This window comes from Centroberyx affinis, unplaced genomic scaffold, assembly GCF_046629955.1.
Source record: "Centroberyx affinis isolate AG114_WGS23_722 - 3 ecotype Tasmania unplaced genomic scaffold, CSIRO-AGI_Caff_v1 ptg000678l_1, whole genome shotgun sequence".
Lineage (NCBI taxonomy): Eukaryota > Metazoa > Chordata > Actinopteri > Beryciformes > Berycidae > Centroberyx > Centroberyx affinis.
In genome coordinates this window covers 22,357-43,493 of record NW_027279299.1, presented here as the reverse complement: position 1 = coordinate 43,493, position 21,137 = coordinate 22,357, and the positions used below count along the sequence as shown (strand labels likewise).

The 21,137-nt window shown below is 41.7% G+C and overlaps 1 protein-coding gene across 1 annotated transcript in view; it reads left to right on the top strand.

Moving 5' to 3' along the window:
* LOC139643954 (copine-9-like) overlaps positions 1-21,137 on the top strand; it is a gene marked incomplete at its 3' end in the record, with an annotated part of 98,657 nt that overhangs the window by 58,896 nt on the left and 18,624 nt on the right. The window contains exons 8-10 of the mRNA XM_071519278.1: positions 16,883-16,946; positions 18,443-18,546; positions 19,742-19,846. Coding sequence (XP_071375379.1) covers positions 16,883-16,946; positions 18,443-18,546; positions 19,742-19,846 — 273 coding nt within the window. The remainder of the gene's footprint in view (positions 1-16,882; positions 16,947-18,442; positions 18,547-19,741; positions 19,847-21,137) is intronic.

The window sequence follows — 21,137 nt, the reverse complement described above, 5'->3', positions numbered from 1 at the left end:
ACACACGTGGTTGTGTTACACACCTAGCTGCATGCGTATTTGCGCGTACGTACGCACAAATACACACACACTTGCGTGATTGCGCAAAACAAACAGGATTCTTTCTCACACGTGCTTTCACGCGCATCCCAACACAAACACACACACAATTATATGTCTGCCCACAAACATACATGCATGGTGTTATATGCAGACACACACACGCACACACACACCAAGTTATTCTTGCCTCTCCTCTTCCATGTCCACATTTCCATAACAGTGCAGTAGGTGAGCAGCAGAGAATTGGGGCAGAATTGGAAACGGCAGCTTCTGACTGCAACCGCCCCGACCAACCCAACCCCCAACCCCCCCCACCCCACCCCACCCCTCCTCCGAATGTGTATACAGGGTTGAGTGTGTATATAGGGTTGGAGAAAATGGAAAGCGACATCAGGAAGAGTTAACGAATGATGGAGAGTTCAGAGACAAAAGAGAAAGCTCCGTGCTGCAGCTCCCCAACACCTTTCCGCCCTCAGAGCCCCGAGGCTGCCGCAAGCCCGGCAAACAGCCGAGGTACAAAGTACATGGACGAGCTGCGGAAATGCTCAGATGACTGGCAGCTATTGAGGGGACCGTCTAACATGATAATCACTCCTGTTCATTTAAGATTGAAGGCTGGAACTTGGCAACCCAGTTCAGTGGAGCCTCTGGAGGGTTCGTTCATGCATGCGCAAACTCAGCCTGTTTCCCTGGGAACCCCGTTATCTGCTATCATTCTGATAACGAATGCATGCTTGGAGAGTGACAAGTGGTATCTGATCGTGACAGTTTGCAAACTTCATGGAAGCCAAGCAGGCTGTCGATGTGGCGACAGCTTGACTTGCAGCTTGGTGAGAGCATATTGATGGATTGGTGGCTGTTTCTCCATTATAACATTCCATGCCAACAATACACTTTTTGGTGTATGGGGGGGGGAGTGGGGGATTCGAACCCATTATTATCAAAAATACATTGTACAATCCAATAAATATAATACAGGTAATAGTCAAATATTCAAGATGACTCAAACTTACACAATTACAGGCCGAAACCCCCCATCAAAACGAAGAAACCGACCAAAAATTAAAGCCCTTTGGGTTGTTTGGGTGTGCGGTAGATTCTGTATCAGCGTTCTACTAATTTCATCGAATCAAATGTAGCCAAAACAAATCAGAACATACTCTAAAACTTCAACATACTCTGAAATAACTTCAACAAGTTCCAGTTGCTTGAGTTTTACTTTCATGCCAGCGGCCCTTTTGCCCAGAAGCATACCAAACAGAGTTTTTTCATCTGCAGGATTCAATATGAAGCAAGCCTAACAAGCTTAGGCCCTCCACTGTAGAGACACCTCAACAGTAGCATCTCATGACACACAGCAGGCAGGTATAGCAGGCTTATATTACACCTGCTCTATATATATCCCCCCGGCGGAGCTTCAGCCTCTGTGGAATTCTCTGGAAATCCCGCTATTATTATTACCGATCACATATCGCCATGGCAACAATTCGTCCGCGGTGAAGCCGGGGTCACCGTCGCGCTGACCAGGGAGGACGTCTCTCTCTCTCTTTTGACTGGAAATGATGAAGTGTGGCCTATGTGGAGAAAACCGCTGGAGGTCATCACCGCAGCCTTAATTGACAAGCTGAGAAGAGAGCGCTCCGTTTTCTCTCAATGTGGGAATCACACTGTAAAATGAAAAAGTAATACATTCTTTTTTTTTAGCTGCCACAAACTTAGAAGTGCATCTTTACTAATTACGCTCTTATATCTCTAAGAAACCTGATGGAAACATTCTTTATGTTCTCTGGAATTGTTGTTGTCCCATTTACTGCAATTCACATACACTTGACATTACCACCAACCATTTTACAAAGCATACCATGCTTGTCTAGATGTTTGAATGTGTTTTTCCTTCCTTCCAGGCAGCCATTGGTTTCCATTCATTTCAGTACAGTGTGAAAATGGCCTTGCAGAGACTTGAAACTTGCTTGAGATGGGTAATCCATCACAGTGAACATCCTGCCCTGCCATTTGTTCGGCAAATCAAACCCAGGAGACAAACGATAAGCAACCATGGACATCGTGAAAAGGATGATGTGGATGTTTCTTCCTCTTGCTTTAAAAAAAAGTTATGGTAGTGTACTTAGTCAATGGGCTAAAACATGCATTTGACTGCATATTTTATACACTGCTGTATGTTGGTGGTCATCAACTTTTATGTTTATTTTGATGCTGCTGTCCTGACCAGTTTTCCCTTGAAAAAGAGACTCTTCTGGTTAAAATGTAGGTTAAAGAAAATGATTAAAACAAATCTCAACCCCCTTACGATGCATTCAGTTAGCATCTAATCAATAATAATAATAATAAACTTTATTCATAGAGCACTTTTCATACAAACAATGCAGTTCAAAGTGCTTTACATTAAAAAATAAAAATAAAATGCTTGATATTAAAAGAAATACAAACTGAAAACATACAAATTAAAACAAGATCAAATGGAAAGGAGTAGCAATAAATTGGAAAGGAGTAGCAATAAATAATAGACTCTATTATATAATACAACAAAGTTAGCGCTTCAAACCAAAATGTGAATGTCAGAGATGTAATTATTTTAGTTGGTTTTCTTCTAGCTGTCAGGATGTGCAGAAAATAAAGCAACAACATGAGTTACTATCTTTAGATACCACAGTGACTAAAAATGTGATCAGTGGAGTCAAGGGAAGAGTCTGTTTGAAAAAAAAAAGAATGGCCAGACAGTCTTTAAGTTGCAGAAGCTAAAAAGCCTTTGTTGCTGTGGCTGCAATTTGATTAGCATTTGTAAGAATAAGACAGCACCCTTTACTCCGCTAGAAAAAGTCTTAAATTCCAAGTTGCAGTTCAGTCAGTTAGATGAAACTCTGAACTTACTTGGCAATTGGCTGAGATATTTTATTGATATCGTTTGAAGGCTTGTTTAATCTTGGCTCATGAATATTGGATGACCATTGTTAATGATCTCTCCTTATTCCATGCTGTCTATATTGCAGTATAAGGAGGCTTGAGCGAGCCGTCCCCATTTCTCTCTTTTCACAGTTTCTGACATGTAGCGTTGAAGGATAAAAGCTCTACCTTTGCAAATTAGTTCTTTCTTAGATTTTAGATCACTTTAGTTTGGAGAAAAGAGATCATCAAACTTTGTTATATTGATAGCCTGCTGTATCAGTTGACTAGTCAAATACAGTGCTCCCTGCACTCTGTATTACATCAAACCTCATCATGCTATGTCCATGATCCCAACTTTAGGAACTCATTTGTACGGGAACAATATGTGGAGACCTCATGTAATGTAATGAATTACCCTCCAACCTCTATGTTTCATCGAACACATTGACACAGGATGATGGAATTTGCTGAAATCACTGGTGCCCCAGATACAATTGCATAAGGCTGAGATTTAACTATTTGTCACGCAAAACAAAACTTGAACGTTGTGCCAAAAATGCATTTAAAACTGTCCTCTAGATCAGTGGTTCCCATACTTTTTAAAGTCCTGTACCCCCTCAAACATTCAACCTCCTGCTGTATACCTCTCATATGATGTTACATTTTGCCATGTTTGTAAGCCTGCTACAAAAAGGAAGTACCGTAAAACTTCAATTAATAGCACAAGCTTTTATTTGCTTCAAACACTGAACTCAACCGGCCTATATCTGGGACAGGCGTCTATATGGGACAGGCCTTTAATTCCTTTCGCACAAAACTCTTGCTCAGCAAAGATGGGAAATACTATCAAATTGTTTATTTAAACCAGTATGAATATTACTTGTATAAAAATTAGGCTATCGAATAACATATAAATTACGAATCATTCATTTGATCTCGCTCCGAGACAGAGAGAGAGAAGCGGTGGTCAAGCGAGCTAGAAAGTGAATGAAGAGAGGGAGCGGTGGTAGCGAGAAAGCCGGTGAATCAGAGAAATAAACGTTATTTTCTGATTGTTTCACAGCGGTTACGTTCTAAAGCACACACAGAGAGAGAGAGAGAGAGAGAGACCCGTATCAAAATACCGGGCGGTAGCCTACCGTAGAAACGATGAAAGCCGAAAAAAGATCAACGGAGAAATGTTTTGCTGCTGCTTCTCCTGAGTTTTGTTCAGCAAATTTGACAACTGACAGCTTGAATTTCAGTTCGTACTTTTTTCTCTGTGCCGCCATGGCGATCAGCAAATGTGACTGATGTTTGAGTGCAAGAAAAAAAATAAAATAAACTTCTTCGCAGCGTCAATGGCAAGCGGCTTCTAATTGAGACCGGCCTTTATTTGTCAAAACGTGCAGCCACACCCAGCCAGTAAAAGGGACTCTGCGTTTAATTGGGGTCTTCGCAGAATGCGGGTGGGAAAAAAAACACTGCTAAAGATCATGCGACTGCCGACAGTTAATTACTGTGACTGAAGTGTTTTTTTTAAAGTGTGGGTTTATTTTTGACACAGAGAGGGTAGCCTACTACAGATTTTTTTTGGCGTACCCCCGACATAACTGCGAGTACCCCACTTTGGGAATAGCTGCACTAATACAATAAGAGCATGACTTATTAGGGTTTGGCATAAATAGAAGACCAGGAGTTTGACCTTTGACCTTTGTATTTCTTCCAGTCAGATTCCCCTTATTGTAACGTTGTAGTGGCACAGTGTTACAGCACACTCACCTGTTTGCCTGTTTCATTTACATAGACCTTATGTGAAGCATCCTTCTCTGGGTGTACTATAACTGCTTCCATCCTTTTTGTATACAATAATTTTCAACAATTTTCTCATCAAAGCCACCAGCCAGCTAGTTAATATGTTCTATACAATATCTATTCTAACTAACCGCAATTACACCGGAAATAAACAAAATAATCTACTGCCACATTCATCATGTCAATATCTACAGTCAGATGCATGTTGTTGCATTCATTCAACACTGAAAAAGGTTTTCCTTGTAAGGCTTGGCCTGTAGACGCAATAACTTGCCATGCAAATACACACATTCCATTTCAAGCAGGTGAACTGGACACAGTGAGATGTAAAGCTGACATTGAAATGTGTATTTAAGGTCTTCTGCCTATTCCAGGTTTGCTATGAGACACTGTGTTGTTCTGGAGCACACCACTATGCAACGTTTTCAGGCTTTTCAGGCAAAGTGAGAACAAAAGGAGACAGAAAGCCTTTGGCCTCCAGAGGTGCCCTCAGCGCACATTCAGGACCAATCCCTCTATAGCTGATAGTTTGGTAACCGGTTGGTGTTTTAATTCATCACACCAGCTAAATAATATCTTGTCAGTCACCAGCTGTTGCTCCACTTTGTCCACTTAGTTTTTTCCAGTCAATCAACGGAGGTGTAAATCATGAGTGCTTTTGTTAAAATGTTCAATCTTTCTTCTCTAAATGGAAACTGACTTGTTGCAATATGTTAAGTTACAAAGACATATTGAAACCCCAAACTTTTTCAAGGATCCCTAGATAGATAATGTTACGTTTTAGAGCCCAGACCCCTGTTTGATAAAGGGTTTGTTCCATTTGAGAAGTTGTCTGTCTCTACTTACGTGTTACGACATTTAAATCAGCTACTACTTATCATTCACTAGTCTGATTTATTACTAAATTAATTATGGAATTCAAATATTTACAGTCCCTTTGATGAAGCAACCTAACCCTTACTCCAGTGATTCTCAACCTTTTTCATATCAAAGACACCTCATTTAGTCCACATTAGAGCTACCGACCCCCATTTGATGAGATTGTGTCTCTTGGACCCAATCTGAGAATATTTTTATTGATATGATTTTGTCCATAATTCCATGACTATCTGTATTGTAGTTATAGTAATAGTCATTCTTCTACATTCCCTAAATATGTTAACTTCTTGTAAACGAAATAATGGAAGTTGAACAATTTCACCTCTCTTTCCTTTCTTTCTTTTCTCTTCTGATGCCAGATTATGAACTTTTTAAGGATTTCTGCTCTAAGATTTTACATTTCTGATGTGACAGAGTTGCTGCTCAGACACTGCCGTCGACCTAAAAAAATAAGACTGCTGACAACGCGGGTTGGCTTTATATAACTGGGTGGCGAGGTTAGAAGCCATGGAAATTTTGGGCATGATTAACATGTTACATAGGCGGCATTTTAGCCGTTTGAGACATAATTTCACTGCAATTAAAATTGTGCATCTTTTGAATCTTTGGAATCTTCCCAAATTTTATCAACAAATTGGCTTGCACTGACATCACGCTGCTTTGATGACACAATTGGAACTCAGTAATAAAACAGCCTGCATCAGTGGCAGAGGCTCATTTCATGCAAAGACGGCAAGCGATCACTTGGAAAGCAGAGAGCAGAGAACAGTAGCAGCAGACAGCAGAAACAGGATCATTTTAGAGACAGATTATTGCTAGAGGCCTCCTCAAAGAGGAGGTTCTTCTCTAGACATGGAGCGGAAACAACAAGTCCACGATGAGGAGACCATGGATCCCATCGAGCTAGCCAGGAAGCTGAAGGCGTGTGAGGCAGAGAAGGCGGGCCTTCAGCGCAACTATAAGGAGTTGGCCTCCGAACACGAGGACCAAATCCACGCAAATATGGGTCTGCAGCATCAACTTAAGGCACTCAAGAAAGAGATGGCCAAAAGCAGACGCGGGGAGCCTAAGGCAGACAAGGAGTACGAGTTCCTCTGCCGAGAGAACCAAGACCTGCGCAGGAACCTGAAGGAGCAGGCCATGAAACTGGAGGCCTGCGAGGAGGACAATATCGCCGTCCAGAAAGAAAAGGAGAGGCTCAGGGAGCAGGCCACCAACATTCACGCAGCGGAGGAATGCCTCCACCGGATAAACGAGGAGCTCCGCAAAGACATGAAGGACCAGGCCATGAAGCTCTGGGCCTGCGAGAGGGAGAATGTGGCCCTCCAGAAGGAATGTGAGCAGGCCACTAACCCTCAGAGAGAGAAGGAGGAGTTCCTCTGCAGAGAAAACAACGACCTCCGCAAAGAAATAGAGGAACTCAAAGAAAGGCTCCATAACACTGACGAGCTGGCTGAGAAACTGGAGACATATCAGTTGAAGACGATTGACCAACACCAGGTGATACTGGATAAGAGACTTCTCCTGAGAAAGATGGGCCACTGCAGAAAGCAGCTTTCCACCGAGCTGATGGCAGAGAAGGAGGAGAAGCAGTTCCTGAGCCAGCAGAACGAAGACCTCCGCAAAGAACTGAAATGCAAAGAAAATCTCCAGAGTGCCTATGAGCTGGCCACAAAAAACAGGATCTGTGAGATGAAGCATGCACACTGGCAAGAAGTCCAAAATCTCGAGCAAGAGATTGCCACGCAGAAGGAGCAGAAGGATGCCATCCACCTGGAGAGGGAAGCCCTCAGACGAAAAATGGAGGAAATGGTCAAGAAAGACCATGAGCAGACCATGAGGCTCAAGGCGGTGGAGGAGCTGGTGATCAGGCTGAAGCAACAGAATGAGGAGAAGGAGAAGGCAGAGGAAGCCTCGACCAGCCTTTCTGGAGAGAAAGATGGAAAAGAGGTGGGAGAAGAACTCCACAAAAAGTCCAGGGAGCCTTCCATGATGAGGAGATTTATCAAACTCATTACCCCAAAGAGGAAGGAGAAGAAAAAGAACAAAAAGGACAAGATGGAGTCAGCTTGAGTTGCTTCAAGCCAAGACCTTCGCACACTGACACCTGTGCTCACTCCCTCTCTTCACCCCATCACCCATTTGCAACCCACCACCTGACACCCCCTCCCCCATTTTACCTTGCATTTTCCCTTAATAAACAATATCACCAATTATATCTTTAAAATCATGCACAGCCTGTATTGTTTTAATTCTGTAAGTGGCTCTACAGCCAACATTGTATTTAAGACAGCTGGACAGACAATGTTGTAGAGAAAATATCAAAGCTGTGTTGGATCTATAGCTGTTTTTATGTTTTTATTGTATCAATTGTTTGTGTGGATTTGCAATTTAAATGCTGTTGTCAAACTCAGAAATGAAAGTGGAACTGCTGTGGCACATTTACCTCATCCTGATGTCACACCATGACCTTGGAATAATAAGGTCCCATCTGACATTTTAGTCAAAAATAAGTTATTTATATAATGCAGCTCTAAAAAATGTCTTAACATATTGCTGAATATAGATAGGATAAGTATGTGATTGAGACAGATTGAGACTTGATTTATACAGAGGATGGTATTGTTCCAATGGCAACCGGCTTCTAATTGAGACCGGCCTTTATTTGTCAAAACGTGTCGCCACATCCATCCAGCTGAAATTTTACGGTATAACAAACATAAAGTAGGCCTATATGAAGACATGACAGTGTTATTAACAATTTTGCTCGTTATTCAGCCTCGTAAAAAGCCCTCTCATATTTGTTTGGTTAGGTTTAGGCATGAGGAGTGAGATGGATCAGGGTCAGAGCCAATCAGAGGCAGAGTAGGGGCGGGTCTTCACAGAATGCGGGTGGGAAAAATAAAACACTGCTAAAGATCATGTGACTGCCGACTGTTAATTACTGTGACTTAAAGACCCTATAGACAACTTTTTTGCTTTAACTTATCATTATTAAGTAAATGTTGATTGCACAGTGTAATGGCTATAGAATAATGACACCATCGGCGTTTAGATTGGATCCCTATAAGCCTCGCTTTCACTATGCAATTCTGTCTGCCACCGGGTACGATCTCCCGGGAGAATGAAGGCTCGACTTACAGCACAAAGGAAGTGCGTCATCCATTGCGCAACCAAAAGAGGTCCGGTAGCAATCCCCAGTAAAAAAAAAAAAAAAAAAAGGTAGCTATCCCCAGTAGCGGAAATGGAGGACGGTGGAACAACCGCAGTGACAGTGGAAACTCTACCCTCTATCATAGCACTGAGATCGGGGTTTCTAGTTGGGATTGTTTCTTGCTTTGGACAGTAGTAGTTTGGACAGTAGCCAGGCTGCTGGTGGTAGTGTTAGCCTTGTTGCTAACATTTCTGGCTGCTAGCGGTAGCGTTAGCCATGTTGCTAACGCTACCGCTAGCAGCCAGAAAACGAACCAGGAGCTACAAGGAAGCCAGGACCAGCCAGAAACAAACATCTGTGTTTGTTTCTGGAACAAAAGAAACAAACATCTAACTATAGCTGCGTTCGGAATGGTTCACTCATTCCCTCACTATTCCCCATGTAGTGTTTATCATATAGTGAACTATATGGGCAACGACCGAACGAAATATCGGACACTACAGTAAATATCATTGCGTCAAAAAAATGCGCTGGATATTCGTGTGACACAGCGGGACGCACCCAGCATCACAGAAACAAACCAAGCATCATGACAGCAGGTTGAAATGGATTCAGGTCATATTGATTTTGACAAGTTTTGAACAATTAAATTACAAATAAATTGTTGAAATTCTAATCATGTGCAAGTGCGGTTTTGTCAACTTTGGTGCTGTCTGCTAATGGCAGCAAGCTGTTTTGGTTTGGTAAACAAGCTTGTGAGCTAATGACTAGCACAAACTTTCATATCACCGCCTGTCCTGTACTGGTGGATAAAGTAGTCAGCTGACCTGTAACGATGATTCCTGCAGTTTTGCTGCTCTTGGTTCCAAACGGAGGAAACTCGACTGAGGTGTCTAATAGACCTTTTTTGTGTTTGTAAACAGCGATGATGTATTTTGTGGGCGGAGCTGAACTGGTAGCAGAAAGTGAGAGTTAGCGGTATCAGGTGTCAATTTACAACATAGGAATATGGATCATCCGGACGCCTTCTCCAATTATTTTAATGGTTTGCCAGTAGAAGACAGGTTGTCTTACACTAATAAGCTAAGCTTTAGCAATGGGTTGAGGTTTCCTGACCCGTAGCCTACTCACTGTCGGATCAATGGGTCAAGGATCCAACTAAATGGCCAAAGTTACAGTGGCCGGACATCTTCATATACCTTGTGGAAAAACCCAGTGTCTATACAAAAGAAAAACTCAAGGCATACAAATCTCTTGACGCATACAATTTTGTACTTTGCGGTCATGTCCAGGACCTTGAATACCGAGATTTATCGAATGATTTCTGTGTGTTACGGACCGACGTACTGCCTAGCCAGCGGCAAGGACATAAAATGCAGCTATACAAGACGTGGGCTATTATAAACACGTCAAACAACTATATACTGACGGCAGATCAGTCTCATATTTCCGATTCTGTGCCGTTTAAGACAACGTTAAAAACTCCGCTGTAGACTGTTATAATATACATAATATTAGTCCATACATCCATACTGATCTCCGTTCCAGCGCGTCTCCGCCGTTGTCCTCTCCAGATTTTACTTTTCAAGCTTCAGTTTATCACATGCATGATATTGGTCAGCCTGCTTACTGAGACACGAGCTACCTCCCGATCTCAGCGGAGTCAAAACATTTGACAAGTCATTTTTTTCACCACAAGATGACACTATGACTCTTTAAATCTCCATTACATTGGGCTGGGCTTTTGATGTAAATAGATGACATTAGGTGTGTTGTTATATAGATCTGTTGCACCCGTTTTTCCCTTATTCCGGGGATCTCGCCCGTTTACCTCTACTTGTTTCCTCCGTTTTTCTGCCACCACACTGCGCGCGCAACTGCAGTGACGTAACTGTGACGTCCGCTCCAAATTGGTCTATACGTAACATGTTAGCTAGCTGCTGCTTCTTCTTCGGTAAGACACGATCACATTGCATTGTGGTATACAGGAGAAATTGTAGGGTACACTGTCTGTTCACTACAATTTGTAGTGCATTGTGGTTGTCTTATAGTGGACTATTTAGTGAATCAAATTAACCGTTGAGAATTCGGACACTAGTAGAAAATGGCGGATACACTATATAGTGCACTATTTCTGTAATTGGAACTGTTTCGAACAGAGCTTATGTTTGTTTCTGGCTGCTAGCGTTAGCTATCATAGCTAGAGTTAGCAACGTTAGCCATGTTGCTAATGCTAACGCTAGCAGCCAGAAACAAACAAATGATCCATTGTCCATTTGATAATCTAAACAAAGAACACGTTTTCTTGCAGTGGCCTTTCTAAAATGAGCAGTGGTGAAAGTTACTATATTGTGTTATGATCAAGGAGGTGATATGTTTTTTTTTTTTAAAGTGTGGGTTTATTTTTGACACAGAGAGGGTACTACATTTTTTTTTTTTGGCGTACCCCCGATGTAACTGCGAGTACCCCTGGGGGTACCCCACTTTGGGAGCCGCTCTAGGTCAGTGGTTCTCAACCTTTGCTTCTGACCCCTTAAAGTGAGGTGATGCCTGCGAACCCCTGTCACTGGCTGCATATGCAGAGTGGTGAACAGTATATACTATATTATAAAGTATAAGTATATCTTATTAAAAGTATATTTTATCTTATCTTTGAGAACTATTTCACAAGAAACAAGCAAATAATTGAGAAAAATCTGGAAAAAATAGAAATGACAATAAATTAATATAATAGAAATATATATATTTTCCCAATCCCATGAATTATCTTGCCCCCCCCCCAAAGAAAAAAAAAAAGTTGGCTTGTGACTCTCTGGGGGGGGGGGGTCCCGACGCCCAGGTTGAGAACCACTGCTCTAGATTCCACAACGGCCTCTATTTTCACGACAGGAGGACGTTAAAAACTAAACGCCTAGACAAAGAGGAAAAGAAATTGCATGTCAAAAGCGATGGCTGAAATTTTGAAAAAAAATACCCAAATATGGTATGCAATTCGCGCTGGAATTTTGACTTTAAAAATCACAGAAATGGCCATCTTGCATGGGATTACAATCTCTGAAATGATGCCTTCTGCACCTCATTTTATATGGAAACATAGCAGGGGGAATTACGCCGAGTTATGTAAACCTGAGATTCTCAGGATGACATAAATATTGTATAACCTCTCTGTGGCCATGTAAGGACATCCAGTGGAGAGTGAATCCTGCTCTCGCACAACATGATTAACCCGGGCTCTCGGCAGCGAATGTGGGCCGCAAGCCGCAGCCCTCCTGACTAAGTGGTGTGCGGTGCAGGGGATCCCCGTCAAAACTATAAATAAATGCATGGAAATTAATCTGCGTGCGCTATTTCCACATGAATCACGTAGCGCCTGGATTGCTTCCATTGGTTGTGATAGGTGATCTTCAATGTGTGTATGAGGAGGGGACTGTGTGTGTGTGTGTGTGTATGTGTGTGTGATTAATGGGGGGTTATATTTATGCATGCCAAAGTATTGTAAGCTGGTATGATAAAGTATGTATAACAGATGAAATGCACTCCAAAAAAATCATAACACAAAAGGGGAGAGTTTGGGGATTTTAGTCTGTAGTTTTTCTGTATCATTGTGTCTGTTTACATTTGTGTAGCTTTGAGCGTGTGTGTGTGTGTGTGTGTGTGTGTGTGTGTGTGTGTGTGTGTGTGTGTGTGATTAATGGGGGGTTATATTTATGCATGCCAAAGTATTGTAAGCTGGTATGATAAAGTATGTATAACAGATGAAATGCACTCCAAAAAAATCATAACACAAAAGGGGAGAGTTTGGGGATTTTAGTCTGTAGTTTTTCTGTATCATTGTGTCTGTTTACATTTGTGTAGCTTTGTGCGTAAGTGTGTGTGTGTGTGTGTGTGAGCTTGTATAACATGTGTGGGAGAGGGGACCCTCAGCAGGCAATGGAAGATGTGGGAGGAGGACGAGGTATGTGTGGGAAAACTCCTGCTCAAGCACTCGACACACACACACACACACACACACACAAACACACTTTTCTTTGATGTCTTCCATCTTTCAGTTATTTACTCCATCCTTGCTGTATCGATTCCTTCCATCCCGCTGTGCTTTCGCTCCAGTCGAGTTGTTGTACCACTGCCGAGCTTTTAGTCGCAGTGTTGGAGGAGTGTGAATAGAACCGTCTGTGACAACCGGTGACTTTGTGTGTGTGTGTGTATACACAGTTTGCTATCTTTGTGAGAATCAGTTTGAGTTTTTAGGCCTTCAGAATGCGAAGTGAAGGCATTTTCTTCACTTCTTTAAGGAGCTAACTTGGGTTTAGAGTTAAGGTTAGAATTGGGATTAGGTTTGGGTTAGGGTAAGGGTGAAAGTTAGGCATGTAGTGGAGCGCATTGAGGCTAGGTGGGAATGAATGAAGTAAATTGAAGGTCCTCACATGTGTAGCACTACAAATATGTGTGTGTGTGTGTGTGTGTGTGTGTGCTGCAGGTATCCACGTGACCATGCAAAAAGTCATTATAGGAGCGATCGCTGCCTGAAGGATGCCCATACATCAACATTAGCATTCTTCATTAAAGACTGGAGGGGTGGAGAGATTGATTAGCAAAAAAAAAAAAAACAAGGAGGAGGAAGAAGAGAGGAAAATGGAAGGGCGGGAATTAATTCTCATTTTAAGTGATGCGGGTTTGCAATTTTTACCTGCCTGAAGGAACGTGCAACCACGTGTTTGTGTGTAGCTATGCGTGCGCCAGTGTGTGTGTGTGTGTGTGTGTGTGTGTGTGTGTGTGTGTGTGTGTGTGTGAAGTCATGGTGCTGTCACAGTGGTGTACGGAGACAGAAACAACGGCAGGACTGACTGTGACTCTGAACCATGGTTCAAGGGCACTGGAAACAGCTTTTCAAGGAGGCTGTCATCCCTGTGTGTGTGTCTGTGTGTGTGGAATATTGTCATCGGTGGTTACCTCCTCAGACTGCCTCCAGCATAATGGATTGTGTGTGTGTGTGTGTGTGCGCTTGTGCCTGTGTATGTGTCACGGATGTTTACGACGGCATCCTTGAATCTCGGCCAGCATTTTAATCACAGCGCAGCATCGTCAAGTGGATGGAACGAATCGCGGCGTCTTGTTGCGAGGTGGAACGTGATTCTTAGCCAAAGGGAATCCTCAAGCGGATGATAAGGGTTCCTGAACTTTTTCCTTTTTTTTTTTTTTTTTACTCCTCCCCTGAAAACTTTCAATAATGAACTCATTTTCTCTCAGCCTATAATCCCCTTGCACACGGCTACATGGCAGTCAAGACCGTGAAGAGTCCTGAGATAGTGTTATTTGGCCCTGCGTAGCTCCATGCAATGCACTAATGATGGTAATGATATTAATACGCTTGATTTATATAGCGCTTATCTATAAACAGAGTTCACAAAGTGGTTTACATAAAAAAAAAAGAAAAATAAGGAGGAATAGAACAAAAGGGGTAAAAATAGACAACGCAAGGGGTCCAAAGGAATTCATAGATAAAAAAAAGAATACAGAAAGACACAAAGAATGAAAAGAGAAATGAAAATGAAACGTTTGCATAAAAGCTGGTCTCTGACAGTCTTAAGAAGCGGTACAGTATGTTTCCTTCTGACTGTCAAGCAAATTTTGAGCAAACTTTTTGAATGTCGCTAAAAACAAAAATTGGCGAATTTGTTGCTTTTCCATCTTTGGAAGTAGTTGGAGTGAAGAAATATGTTTAGAGAAATGGATGAAATGTATGGAGAAGTTGGGATCGCAGATGCAGCACGAATTGGCCGAGTTTTGACGTAGTCGCTCTTTCCAACATGGCTGAACAGAGTCGTACATGAACGTAAGAAATTTCATACAATAAAGCCGGAAATGAACTACAGGTACAAATTTAAAAGACATGGATATACTCCTTGATAACTATAGTGCTATGGCATTCAATTTCCTGTGGTATTTACATTCATGATCCCGTGCAATAGCTGAAGATTGCTTGCTAGCTAGGCTATCGCTAGCTCGATTGCTAACGTTAGCCTAGAAGGCTTGCAGTGTGTGTAAACGGTTGAGGAAATGTTCTCCGATTTTCCAACCATAAAGCACGTGAACGTATTGTGACGTATTCCCGACTCTGAGAAAAGTACAACCCGACATCGCCTGAATGCAGGGTTATACATGTTAGAAACAACATGGATGATATTCGAATGTACCAACTAATGGTCATAAAACCATGATGGAGACAAGGGATACAAGGGAGAAGCAACATATAGGACATTTGTGCAGGTCATGGCGGGCAATCAATTTCATTCAACAAATGAGTTTCCATTGCTATGTATTGAGCAGTTTCTTTATTGACTGTTCGAAGGGAAAAACGTTTTTGCGATATTGACGAAACTTTAATGAAATTTGCACTTTCCATTCAGCCTTTCTAATGTGATACGTCATGATTTGCATAAAAGTACGTGAATGGAAACTCTGAAAGTGCGAGGGATTCCATTTCCACTGAGACCACCTATACTAAAAATGCCATGGTACCATAAGGCACTCTGGATACATGTCCCATATACCATGTTATCTGTTGCACCAAGTGGGACAAGGACAATGCCAGAGCTGAGAAGACGGGACAGGGGAAAATCAATGAAAAGTTGTCTGTTTGTGAGCTGGGAGTGGGTGTAGACAACACTATAGGAGCTGGGAAATTGGTGAGAAAATTGTTCTCTTCATGTCTAACACCTAGTGATTCCCAAAGAAACAGCAGAATAGAAAGTACCAAGCCTCCCGCTTTAACTGGGGATTCCCCCTTCCGAAGACATGAATGATTTCAGCCCATATTTTCCAATCCAGATCCAATTTCAATACAATTACAGAGATTTTCCCGTAATTCATCAAAAGTCCAATCTCCCCTTGAGACAAATTAGTATGTGGGAATTGAATTTAGATCAGCAGCAGAGGGACTGGCGATGTGTCCTCGTGTGTAGGAGATGAGAAATCCTCTTCCTCTCCACCCCCATCTGTCTCCTCCCATGGTTGCTAATTGTGTCTGCTGAGAATCTGGTCTGGGGTCAGCACCTCTGTCACTGGTGCTATGATTAGTCACCAGAATGAAAAGTGAGGGGCTGCAATGAGATCAGCAGATGGACAGCTAGTGATAATATGATCTGTGGCAAAAGATAGCCTCAAGATCTCTATCTGGCATTGTATGTGTGTATGTGTGTATGTGTGTGTGTGTGTGTGTTTCAGTCCACATTGAGAGAGAGCACATCAAATACCATGCAGTCAACATACAGTAATGGCAATGCCAGGATATTCATTAAGGATATAAGGCAAATCAAAATAAATAATATACAAATCAATAAACTATACTGTTCTATTGCATTTAAACAATACACAGTTATATTAATAACACTATCTATAATAAATAACATATACATATTGATTCCAATAGCAAATACAGAAAATATAAAAAATAGAATGTAACATTAATGAACATTCTTGTCTAATATTCTTAAAAAAAAATTGTTGATGTTGGTTAATGTGCATTGTCCCTGTCAACAAATAAACAGTTGATGACAATAAACCAGCTGAACAGGAGGAAAGTACATTTATGAAGGCTATCATGTAAACAAATTTGAATTTGATTTAAAAACATTGTACATCGTACAGCTACTACGTTAGGCTCGTCAGCATTAGCAGTAAACACAGAAGTTAGTTAACATTTCACTGTTAACAATTATCTCTGTGTTTTTATTATTAAAGTGGCAATCCTCAAAATACTTGTTTTGCTGCTGTTGTGTTTTTTCATTTAGTCTCCATCTTTGGTGCTCAGTGCTCATTGCTGTGGTGTCTCTGCACTGCACTTCCCAGAGATCACCTGTCAATCAAACAGTGTGTCCAGCACTGTTTAATTGACAGAAAGAAAGTAAGAGAGCAAAGCATGGACTTCACATGGGTCCTTCACAGCACACATCACCGTCACGGCTAATCACAGGACTGTAGCACATACATCCACTCATGACTCTCTCAGATCTTGTTTGGCTCTCTCCCGCTTTCTCTCGATTAAGTATCTGTTGGTGTTTGCTTTTCTTAGTCCTCAACCTTTCTCTCTCTCTCTCTCTCTCTCTCCAGCGGGATTCCTGGGAAGAAGTGTGGAAGCATCCTCTTCACAGCCGAGGAGCTCAGTAACTGCCGGGTTAGTATCATATCATACTCAGTACACATTGTTTCTCCTGGCCTCCAGACACGCACACACACACACGCACACACACACAGGTCAGAAAGTCAAACACTCCAGTCTAAAGTCATGACAGTCACGTTCTCCAGTGCCTTTTTTTTTGGGAGCTGAATTCAAACGACCTGCGACCCGCCTAACTTCCACCGGTGTTTCAGAATGTGAAGAAGTGTTGCTCATCTTCTCATTTTGTCATCTGCTGCAAGTGGGGAGGAAAGTGGAATCATTTTTTTACCGTTCTTTCAAAGTAACGTCGACAACTGCTCATGAATTATTTATCCGGCCCTTTTATAGTCCGCTTTTCTTGCCACGGTGGGTAAATAATTAGACACTCCAATCAAAGAGAGAAAACACACGCACGCATACACCGCGCACAAACACGTACACTGCAGCAGTTATGCAATCACATCCGCCTGTCCACACACACACACACACACACACACAGATTCTCCTGGAAGAACGATTTGAATAATGAGGGAGCAATAATGTATACATAGGATCAAGGAAATGAAATGAGTAAATCATACATATGGATGGGAGGAAGGTTGGGAACGTCACACCGGAGGCTAAACTGTGGAGCAGTGAAATGTCGGGACTCCTGGAGGTGTTCATTGTTTGTAACTCAAAGCTTACATTCCCATTTAACATTTAACCACAGTGCTGAAGCATCACAAGTCAAATTCAGGTCAGTCTGGGTGAGGCGCTTCACTACAGCACGGTTTACAGCACAGTCATTTTCCACGAATCATCGCTGCTCTTGGTTGAGCTGTATCTAATTCAGTTCTATTATTTTAACAATGAATCTTCAAACCATAGCTATGAATTTTCACGCAATCCGCTTCTTGGTTACACAAACATGCAATGACACAGATAGAAATCCAAGCATGTAGTAGGCAGGCTTGGGCGATATCCAAAATGTAATATTGCGATACTGTCCCGCCAAGATATCGCGATATATATGATATATGTGATTATTGCGTATTCAAGTATGATTTTTTTTTTACTATCCAACCACTACTAGATTATAGGTTTATAAGTTTAAAAGCTTGTACAATAGTATGTAAGCAACACATGATGGGATATTCGATATCACAGGAAATACCGCGATATTCACAAAATATCGCTATATTCGATAATATCGAATTATCGGCCAAGCCTAGTAGTGGGGTTCAGTTTATCCACATTTTGAGTCTGACATAAATCTTTATGACATAAATTCATATTATACATTACAGTAAGCAGTATCAAACTGATGTAAGTTATATGAAGATTGGGTCAGTCAAGGGAAACAAGCGAATTAACGCTTTTGTAAAAGTGTAACTTTGTTTTACACCGGTGATTGTAATGCCTTGATGGCAAAGAATCTATACTTGTAAATGCAAAATAACATGTAAACTAAGCTAAAATAAAATATAACAAATGGAATATATTAAAACAAATGTGTGTTGTTCTCCCAGGACATAGCCACCATGCAGTTGTGTGCCAACAAGCTGGACAAAAAGGATTTCTTCGGAAAGTCCGACCCCTTCTTGGTCTTCTACCGGAGCAACGAGGATGGGACGTAAGTGTGTGTGTGTGTGTGTGTGTGTGTGTGTGTGGTGCGTGAGAATCCTCTACAGCACAGTCCATCTGTTAGTCCTTCAGGCAAGTCAAGTGTGTCAGTCCACTGTCGTAACACTGTTCTTGTTACTGACAGCCACTGAAAACACGCCAGCCGATTTCTCTGTTGGATCCAGTTCCATGAGGAGTTTGAAAGCTTTCAGTAAGGAGGAAGACTAATAGATTTTCCTGACATTGAGACATGAGGAGAAAGATCTAATCTGTACTTAAAACTGAATATTACAGACATTACTGTTTCAAACGGTCTTTTGACTCTTTCGATCTGCTGTGTCTGTAGTGTCAGATGTCAAGAACAGATTTAACCAAGTTGATATAGTGTAAGAAACTGTCTGTATCACTGTATGTAGTTAGATTTGAATACCCATCCTTGAAGCAAAATGGTAGACCCATATAAAAGGCTTAGCTGACTTTACTCTGAGGCATTTTAGCAGTATTAAGCACTGCTGGAACTGGGGATCACACATACAACCTATTCCACAGCTAACCCTGTTCCTCACATCTCTACTGTGTTTGGAATCCAGTAATTTTGCCACCAGATCACAGGACTGCTAGACTGGTTTCTGAGTCTATGCACCTTATAAAACATGTGCAACTTTGTGGTGTGTGGATTGTATGGATCTTGCTGTCCTGGTGGGAGTGTCGATTAAAACACTGGAGAGTGGATGGACTTTAAAGCTTTTCATATTTATTCAAACACAAGAGATGAACCATATGGATGAATGTGAAATCAGGATGGTTCGAAAAGGTAAAACACATCAAAAGGAATCACATACTGCTCTTTGACTGAAGTTGGCAGTAAGCTGGAGGTCAGCCCTCCCCTGGAGACTGCTGATTGGCTGTTGTTTGGGGGATTGACAGTGGTTACCTCCAACAGTTTAGCACACACCTTCTAATTCAAAAAGACTGCAAAGCACTTTGAAACTAGAATTCTTTGTCCCCCTTGCAAATGCTATTTATAATCTCTGTCTGTCCCTGCAATGTTGAGTTGTACTGAACTGCTGTTCTCAGGTCTGCTGAAAAACACATCTCGATCTCAGCTACACTACCCGACTGCATGAAGGATAAATGAAAAATAACACAGGTTCATTTTTCCAGACAGATCCTGTTTGTGTTGAGCTGCCTGTCTGTGTTCGCAGGTTCACCATCTGCCATAAGACCGAGGTGATCAAGAACAACCTGAACCCGGTCTGGCAGCCGTTCACCATCCCCGTCCGAGCGCTCTGCAACGGAGACTACGACAGGTGAGACAGCGCAGGGGTCAGAGGTCAGAGGTCAGAGGTCAAAGGTTATGGTCATTCGCCTGAGACTGTCTGTGTGTCAGTAAAGTCTAGATGATGTTTTATACTTATATGTGGATATTAGGGTTAAGACCCAGCTGATAATTGGCATTTTATTACAAATCAGATCTGATCCAGTCGGTGTCATTCTCCTCTGATATGATGGATATGATGCAGTTTGATTGATAACATATTTATTGTAGAATTGATCAATACTACACTGGTTGTCTATGGCAAGACCTTTATCTGAATTGATTCTAACAAAATATTTTGATCAGATTCCATACAAGTATCCATGAATATGTTTTATTATTTTATTAGTATTATTCTGGGTTTCAGTGGAGGGTTTCAGTGTCCCATGACAAGAACAAAACTCTTCAAAGATATGGAATATAATTTCAGCTATCGGCAGTCAAACTTCCTAAAAAGGTACTTATAGAAAAACATGCTGAATGTGTCACGTTACATAGCAGTCGTCGTATTTGGTCTTGATGTTGATCATGACAGGATGTCAGTATCTGCCAACTACAACAACAACAACAACAAGAGTATCAGTGCAGCAATCAATCACTTAAAGCTCCCATGTTTTTTATCTTGCTCATGTCTCTAGTCTAGTATTCCATCAGACAAACAATGTTTTGGCTCAGTTTCATGTCATGGGTTAGAGTTACATTCTGCTGTTCTAGGCCTAGGCTTGTCAGCACCAGATATTCATGATGAAACAAGAGGTGTTGTTTATCAGTCTACTGCCACACCGAGAGCAATTTGCTTATGACAATATGACATATTGGCAGAAAATGTGTGAAGAAGAGACTGCACTCTTGCTCTGTGGTGGTCAGAATAATGCCAGCAGTCGGCCGTGCTTCCAGTCTCAGGCCAGTGCTGGTGTTATTGGGACCAACATGGAGGCAATGCACCAACACACACACAAATGTATGTACTATACTTGTTAGGACCTTCCATTGACTACATTGACCCCTGACTCCTAACCTTAACTCTTACTCTTACCCTCTTACCCTAGCCTAATTGACCAACGTCATGTGTTGTGCTGTGTCTATGTTATGGGTGTCATTTTTAACTATTTTATGTTTATTTTAAAGCACACTGTGTTTGGAAGACTAGACATGTGCCATAGCCTATAAGTAAAGTTTACTTACTGACTTGCTTTACCCCTGTCATCTCTACTCTCTAGTGTCAATCCTCTCAATCCTCATTACTTCTCTCTCTCACCATCACACTCTTTCTCTTCACTGTG